At 39.2% G+C, this 8,629-nt stretch overlaps 1 protein-coding gene across 1 annotated transcript; it reads left to right on the top strand.

Annotated features, from left to right (window-relative positions):
• Window positions 1-809: 809 nt before the first annotated feature.
• Window positions 810-5,471, top strand: gfi1b (growth factor independent 1B transcription repressor). Its single transcript, XM_034096228.2, has 7 exons — window positions 810-1,156; window positions 1,560-1,660; window positions 2,369-2,545; window positions 2,826-3,055; window positions 3,742-3,879; window positions 4,466-4,631; window positions 5,017-5,471. Exons 2-7 carry the CDS (start codon window positions 1,567-1,569, stop codon window positions 5,193-5,195), a joined length of 984 nt encoding a protein of 327 aa, XP_033952119.1. The 5' UTR covers window positions 810-1,156; window positions 1,560-1,566; the 3' UTR covers window positions 5,196-5,471.
• Window positions 5,472-8,629: the final 3,158 nt, after the last annotated feature.

Below are 8,629 nucleotides of genomic sequence, written 5' to 3'. Positions count from 1 at the left end.
TTTTATTACATACAGAAAGGATGATACCAAAATATATGAATTAATAAGTTACGTTTGATAGAGCGGAGAGATGATTTATAAATACATTTTTAAAAACAATTTTAGAGATCAAATATTATAAATATAAGAAAATCGCTAATACCAGTTCAAGTCTCAAGAGTCAATACACTCTTTGTCCACCAGATGTCGCACGTGCACCTCCTTCTTTATATAAATCCTCATCCTCAAAATGTGTATCCAGTCTTCCAATTGCTCTTCAAGATTTACATATAAACATATAATATAAATAAAGTAATTTCTGAAAACTTTTTTCCCCTACTAATATTTTTTAACTGCCTTATTTGATAACATATATTTTAGTGATGTTACCTACATGCGTGACACTGAAGCATCAAACTAAGAAATCTGTCATGTCTGAATACTGACAGGCTTTAACAAATAAAGACAGAGTCAGCTGTGTAAACGTTTTCAGTCTCCCGGACTGGTTTGGTGTGTGTATCTTTGGAGGTGCTACAGTCTCATATGAGCATTTAAATCCTTCACACAGTCATACACACACTACGATTCAGAGTAAATCCTGTAAATCAAACAGTGTGTGGTGGAAATATTTGGTCGGATTTTCAAGCGGTAAAATCTTGTTTCTGTTTTTCCTATTTTTCTTTTTTTTATAAATAGTAATTTAGTTGTTTTTTTGGGGGACATTTCTCTCTAAGTTCAGCAAAAAGGCAAACTAATTAAGCTTAAATTAAAGCACAAAAAGGTTCTTTTGGAAGAAAGTATTTATTGACTTTATTTTTTAAACATGTACCTTATAATATTCCTTTTACCCCGAAGCATTGGGTGTGTTGTGTGCTAACTGTTCAGGGACAGAGAAGGCCTGTGTTTTTTTACGCAAATTTGCATCTGCAGGTTGGCCTTTTCATTGGTTGAAACCACAGTCAGATTCCCCTTGCGAAATTATCTGATTGAAAATCAGGGAGGGGAGAAAAGGGGAGAGCAACAAGTGTGATGGTTTTACACTGCTTTGCTTTGCTGACTTTTTAGTAAAGGATTTTAGCGACGAATTTCCCTCATTTTAGCTTCTTACAACCGAGGAAGAAGGACATTACTTTTTATTACACCGACTTCCTTTTCGTGTGAACTTTCTTGGTTAACGGTGAGTCTAAAATAACTTCGAAATACAGTTAGTAAAACTTGTAATACTATTTCAAAAAATACTATAACAATTTAAGCCAGTCTAGTATTCTACTACTAGGCCTACTAGGCTACTAATTAAACTTTATTCTGTTGAACAAGAAGAAAGATATTCACTTACCGTAGTAGGCCTACTTGACATTACTGCTGAGTATCCCACTGGGAACATAGACAAAACATGTAAATTAAATATAAAAGTAACTGAAATTATAAATATAATAGAATATAAAAAGAATATCTTAGATTTAAAAACATGGAGCTAGTGACGTTTTTTTACGTCTTTAACTTTGAACAATATTGTTTGGTTTCCATGGTGAATTTAGTTTTTATCCTAATTGTGTCGCACATTATTTTGTATCGTTTAGGATCAACATGCCGCGGTCATTTCTGGTGAAGAACAAAAGGTGCGCGTCCTTTAATATTCACCGGTCATATGAAGACGAGCCGAAGGCCCCCCTACAAACAGGTAATACTGCAATAAAAGATGTAATTATCTAAATGTGTTTGGAAATACGGTTAGGTTAATTAAATTAAAACTGCCTTCTTGTAGCCTACTTCCTTAAGTCGTTATTTTGAAGCAGCACTACGTTTGAAATATTTGCATGCATTTCGATTTGAAGGCAGATTGTATAAGAGATATGCACTAATCCTATGTTATTAATGATGGTAAAATACTGAATAGAAGTTAACCAATTTAAGAAATTGTGACGACTTGCAGAGTTTTATTGTTTTATGAAATGCACAATTTGAGGGTTTTCCTTTATTTGAATCAATAACACTGTTGTACATACATGTTATATATTTCACCATAGACCTCAGTATATCGTTTTCATTATCTATTCTACTGTACACTATCATTTACTTTTTGCTTTATCTTTATCATTTTATATGTACATATTTTTCAAATGCACTATTATATGTTTCTTTCATGTTCTATAGCTTCTATGTTGCAATGTTGGAAGACCCTGAGACTTATAATATTAACTATGCTATAGTTATATACATATTCTGCATTATGACAAATAAAGCCTTTCTACGGAGCCCCTAAAGGGACATGAAAAAAAAAAAAAAAAAAACAGGGAGAAAAAAAAAAGTCAGGATAACGGGTTAGTATCTCGTGCGCACGAGAAACGAATCCGTTATCCTGAATCTTTTATTTATTGTGGTTTTGCAGATGCCCCACCTGAGGCTCAGAGCACAGACTCTGAAGACAGGCCTAAGTCGGAGGAGCTGTCTTCCCCTGCAGACCCCTGCTCCTTTGAGGAGGAGGTGCAACTCGAAAGCCCCTTACCTGCTCAATCAGAGCCAACCAGACCTCCTGTGCCCCCCACTCAGCCATACTACCTCAACGGTGAGCTGCAAAAGCATATATCTCCTTCAGATTTTATAAAAATATTTTACTTTTTACGCTGCTACAATATTGCAATAATACACATTATATGGACAATCTTGCACTAATATTTATTAGATTTATTTATTTACATTTGTTTTTATATTCAGGATTGTGGGAAACAGTATTTCGATCTCTCTGTCTGTACACACAAACTGGAAGATTGACAATAAAGTTGACTTTGACTTGACTTTAAAACCTTCGTTCAAATGGATGATTTTCTGTATGTGTTCTCCCTCAGAGCCTCACATGGCCGGATTCCCTCCCTACTACAAGCCGTCGTACGCCTGGGAGCCGATGCCCCCCTCCTATAAGATTCGTCAGATGAGCTTCAGCCCCACGGTGCTGCAGCACGCCAGCAGCCTGTACGGGTCCCACATCAGCCGAAGCCCCCAGCCCCAGCAGCCTCTGGACTGCAGCACACACTACTCCCCCACCTCCAACACCTTCCACTGTCTCACCTGTGAAAAGGTAGGTCAGCCTCACACCTGTGCATATGTACTATAATATGTGACTGTTCTAAATACACTCTAAAAACAAATGCTCCAAAAGGTAAACAAATAAATAATGCATATTTTTGAGTTATGTCAACTTAAATTGAAATTATGTTTAACCAAGAACCTACACTGAGTTGGAGGAATTTGTAATGTGTTTTTCAAATATATTTTTAACTTGACTTGAGCCAAAAAGTTTAGATTGAATTTCTAAAAAACAAATACTTTTTACACATACTCTTACAAAGGAATTATTGAGTGTTACTGTATGAACAACATACAGCCAAAACAACCAAGAAAAAACTAAGATTTTATCATTACCGTTCTTTACTGATTTATCACCTGGTCTTGTTGTTTTAGAGAGGTGGAGACCTCTGCGGTTAATTCGGCTCCCAGTAAAAACCTCCTCAACGTCTTGATGTGAAGTTATCACACAAACAAGCCGATCAACAACTGCTAAAGAAACAGAGATTTTGTATGTGAACAGCTCTACTTTAATATTTGTACCTGTTTTAATCACAGTGTTTGTTTTGGAGTGGAGATGACCTGTGTGGATAATGAGGCTCCCGCTAAAAACCTCCTGAACAATGAAGTAATCCCAGTAAGAAGGTGACTGCTTGATGTTAATGGTTAAGACAACAACTCCCATGTTATCTGTTTCAGGTGTTCTCAACGCCCCACGGACTGGAGGTTCACGTCAGGAGGTCGCACAGTGGAACGAGACCTTTCGGATGCAGCATCTGCAGGAAAACCTTCGGCCACGCCGTGAGCCTGGAGCAACACATGAATGTCCACTCCCAGGTAAATCTATGGTGACTCTCCAAAGCTGCATGAAATATTCAAAGTGTCTTGAATTGAATGGGCTACTCAATCAAAGTTTGTCTTCTTGTTTATTGACAAAAGGATCAAATTCAATAAAATCCAGTAGACAATAACAACACAGATGTTACAAATGTAAAATGGATGGGTTGTGCCTTTTGAAAAAGCTGCTTTTGCATTTACCTGACCTAGTTCTGAGTTTTAAAGGTTTTTTCCAAGTTGTTAAGTTAATGGCACTAAACATGACTTAATACATCTGAAGAAATGGTTATGATATGAAAAAATAATCATTAGCATGCAATGTCACTAGTAAAAGTTGATTTCACTCAATCCATAGTTTAGTTTTTACGCAAAATAAAAAAAACCGACCTTTTCCCACCAATGGACCCACCAACAGGTCTATTGATATTGTTGGTGTTCAAATTTCCATTTTACTCTTGTACTATTAAGAACTTCTTGTCTATGCTGGTCTAAATGTGACCGATAAACTTGGAGAAAAGTTATCTTTTCTCACATCTTTTTTATTTGTCGATAACTGTGTAACACTTTTACTTTCTTCTTTGACCAGGAAAAAAGCTTTGAGTGCAAGATGTGCGGGAAAACCTTCAAGCGCTCCTCCACTCTGTCCACGCACTTGCTCATCCACTCGGACACGCGGCCGTACCCCTGCCAGTACTGCGGCAAGAGGTTCCACCAGAAGTCTGACATGAAGAAACACACGTACATTCACACCGGTAGGTCACAGTCATTTTGCAAAAGGCGACCTTATATGAAGCTGTTCATAGATGTTACTATCTGCTATCCAGGTGCAGCAAGCAGGAATTGTTTCCAGGAGTAATAAAACTACTGATAAATCAGAAAAAGAAACTTAAACAAATATCCTGTTGATTTGCATATCTGGTTTTCCTGCTTCCACGCAGCGCTCTGTGAAAGGAGGTCTATGCTGGTGACATTAGTTGCAAATAAATGTTTGACAAATCTGAACAATGGCATGATTCTTCACCCGTAGTTGTTATTGCAAACATTTTCGAGGGAAAACTCATACAAGCACCATTTTGAATGAATTGAAGATATTGGATATTATTTCTTACTGTGTTGTTTTTGTGTGTTTTATTATAGGTGAAAAACCCCACAAATGCCAAGTGTGTGGTAAAGCGTTCAGCCAAAGCTCCAACCTGATCACACACAGTAGAAAACACACAGGCTTCAAACCGTTTGGGTGTGACATTTGTTCAAAGGGCTTCCAGCGAAAGGTGGATCTTCGCCGACATCACGAGAGTCAGCACGGCCTGAAATGAAAAGGAAAACAGTGTCTATGTGTACATTTCTATTAAATAAGCTGATATTGATTCCTCATTGAAGGCCATTTATAATGAAGAAATTGAGTGATTGATGAAAATGTATCTGTTAATATATTAAGTGATCATTTAAAGACGTGTTTACATGATGAGTGGGAGATGTGTCAATGCTAAATATACTTTTATTTTTGATTTCATATAATTTATTTAAAGTATGCCTGATCAATGTGTGTGAGCTATTCAATGCTTTTAATTGGAATAAAAGGGTGAAATGTCTACCGATCTTTTTCTTTCTTTTAGAATAGCGACATGCAAAGGGAAATGCAATATAACATCTTCGTGCCCTTAAGGCAGAATACATGTTTGTCTAAGATGACTGGATGAGATCTGTAAACACACTTGTACTCCTCCGTTTGCCTCTTTCTGTGTGTTTTGTCACTTTTCCTGTCAGAGCAGGATGTACAATATCTAACTACGGCCTTGGGTGAAAATCTCTTACAGGGATTATGTGAAATGGAGTGCATTCAAATAACACACGGAACAGCATGCAAATATAAACCCAGAGAGTTGACTGGAAAGCAGATGAAGGATTAGGGTTAGTCTACTAATCTGAGTAGAAAATCAAAATTGCCCAAACTGTTGGATGGACTGTAACAAACTTTGACCACACGCCTTTGCACACATGCAGTCAGTGTAGCTGCTCAGCCCTTACCTTGCGTTGAGTCGAATGGGATACAGGGATTAATACGGGACTGTGTAAAAAGGGATTGATTACTTAGTCAACTGTTACCACACCCAGCCGCCTTTTGGATTAACTTCAACAAACAAGTGTCGGCTCTAACGAAGACACACCGCCTTCCTCAAACACCAAACCTGTTAGGACATTAAGCTGCTCGAGGCAAATCAGATCATCATCTGGGCCTTATAAATCTGACACCAACAGGATGCAGCGCTGCCAGAACTTGTACAAGTGTTGTTTTTTGGATAAATTGGACCAATTGCTGATATAAGATAGTGATGGCAATACCTTTTTCTCAATTTTTTCTCAGTGGGGCAATAATGACACATTTTTTCTAGGCCGACCCAGGTTAGCATCGCAAAGCAGAAAGCTAATGGGATTTGTCCATTGGGTAATAGGCCTATAGCAGAAAATAACTGTGGCAAACAAACATCTTTAATACATCTTTGACTCCATATTTGAAGTGTACATGCAATGCCAGAAGTAAAAAGCTAACTTTAGGCTACAAACAAACATCATGGTCACTTGACCTTAATGTCACCACCGCTAAGCTAAAGGCGGCTAATGTTCGCATTGTGATGTTTAGTAGTCTCATTTAGTCGATGTTAGCAACCACTGTTGATACATAGAAGTATTCAATATTCAAGTAAGGTGTGTTTACTCTTGTATTTTTTGTCACAGAACACAAATAGAACATGTCTAAAAGGTCAACTAGTAGGCCTATGCCAAATCCACTGTTTCATGTCTTTTATACATCAACATGTGTCCCCTCTGTTTTAAAGAGATTCTGAAAGTTTCAGGAAAAAAGATTCACTCACTTTTTGTCCTGATCCATTTATATAAAAACCTGTCTGAAAATGAGCTGATCAGATTTTGGCTACTTTATGATGTCATAAATTTGTTTTGGCTTGTGTAACCATTAGCCAATCACCAACCAAGGTAACCCCCCCCCCCCACCTTAACACCTGAATCTCCTCCTAGAACACGATTGTGTTACAAAATATCTCTCATGCCCCTTTCACACCAAGGCTTTTCCCGTTCTAGCTCCGTGCTAGAGCTTTTCTGGTTCGGAACCGGTTCTTCGGTTCAGCTCCCGCTCTGTTCACACCGCTCAGAGCCCAACTGGTGCTGCGTCATCGCGTCATCGTTTGCGTGCCTGCTTCATAAAGCCAAACCGCGCTGAAACCCCTCACATCGACAACAATGGCCGATTGCATTGAAGCGCTACTTGTTTTGGTTTTGCTCTGTCGAAACGAAATGGAAGAAATGGGACTACTTTACTACCAACTTTACAGTCGTTACATGCTACATTCAATCAATCAATCAATCAATCAATCAATATTTATTTATATAGCCCAATATTACAAATGTTACATTTGTCTCATTGGACTTCACAGTTTGTACAGAATCAGTATGACAATACGACACCCTCTGTCCTTAGACCCTCACATCGTACAAGGAAAACATTCTGGAGAAAACCCACAGTTTAAGGGAAAAATGGGAGAAACCTCAGGGAGAGCAACAGAGGAGGGATCCCTCTCCCAGGACAGACAGACGTGCAATAGATGCCGTGTGTAAATTGAAAAGATAATACATTTGCAACATAGGTAGTCTACATGTTTGGAAATGCATGTGTGTATAATAGGAAGATGAATTCACGAGGATATCCATCCATGACCTATGATCCAGGACCACAGCCACGACTCGCGATCCAGGGCTCGCGATCCAGGGCTCAGGACCGCAGGATCATCCATGACTCCGGATCCCAGCGTATATAGACACCAAAAAGAAAGACATTTGGGGAAGCTGGGTTAATCGGAACATGAGAGTACACAGGTATAGACAGAGAGAAGGAAGAAGTAAGATGTCCCCCGACACACTAAGCCTATATCAGCAAAACTAGGGGCTGAATCTAATCAGCCCTAACTATAAGCTTTATCAAAAAGGAAGGTCTTAAGCGCACTCTTAAAAACGGATAGGGTGTCTGCCGCCCGAACACAAACTGGAAGCTGATTCCACAAATGTGGAGCTTGATAAGAAAAGGCTCTGGCTCCCATTGTACTTTTAGAGACTCTAGGAACAACCATCAACCCTGCATTCTTGGAACGCAATGCCCTAGTAGGACAGTAGGGTATAATGAGTTCTTTAAGGTAAGATGGCGCCTGCCCATTAAGGGCTTTGTAGGCGAGAAGAAGAATTTTTAATTCTGTCCTGTGTTCTATAGGGAGCCAGTGTAAGGCAGCCAGAACAGGAGTAATGTGGTCCCTTTTCCTAACTCTGGTTAGTACACGAGCCGCAGCATTTTGAATCAGCTGAAGCGACTTAACTGACTTCTTGGTACTGCCTGATAATAAAGAGTTACAATAATCCAGCCTAGAAGTAACAAATGCATGGACTAGTTTCTCTGCATCGTTTTGAGGCAAGATATGCCTGATTTTTGCAATGTTACGTAGATGGAAGTAGGCGGTCCTTGAAATTGATTTTATGTGGGCATTAAAGGATAAATCCTGATCAAATATAACACCAAGATTCCTAACCCCCAGTTTCCACCGGGTCCGTCTACGCCGTGTTACGGCTGCGCCGCGGCGGTCGTAAGGATCGCGGCCACTCAAGTCAATGGGTGCTATTCCACCACACGCGCCGCGTTACGGCTCAGACGCGTCCCAGAAGCGTCCCAGAAGCGGCCCAGAAGCGG

The sequence above is a fragment of the Pseudochaenichthys georgianus genome, chromosome 12, assembly GCF_902827115.2.
Source record: "Pseudochaenichthys georgianus chromosome 12, fPseGeo1.2, whole genome shotgun sequence".
Classification (NCBI taxonomy): Eukaryota; Metazoa; Chordata; class Actinopteri; order Perciformes; family Channichthyidae; genus Pseudochaenichthys; species Pseudochaenichthys georgianus.
This window is presented reverse-complemented; position numbering and strand designations above follow the sequence as displayed.

What these genes read in the sequence shown, in the direction of transcription:
- gfi1b (XM_034096228.2), top strand. Translation starts at nt 1,567, where the DNA reads ATGCCGCGGTCATTTCTGGTGAAGAACAAAAGGTGCGCGTCCTTTAAT. An exon ending in TCAGCCATACTACCTCAACG is followed by an intron (nt 2,546 to 2,825) that starts GTGAGCTGCAAA and finishes GTTCTCCCTCAG; the next exon opens with AGCCTCACATGGCCGGATTC. An exon ending in ACACACGTACATTCACACCG is followed by an intron (nt 4,632 to 5,016) that starts GTAGGTCACAGT and finishes GTTTTATTATAG; the next exon opens with GTGAAAAACCCCACAAATGC.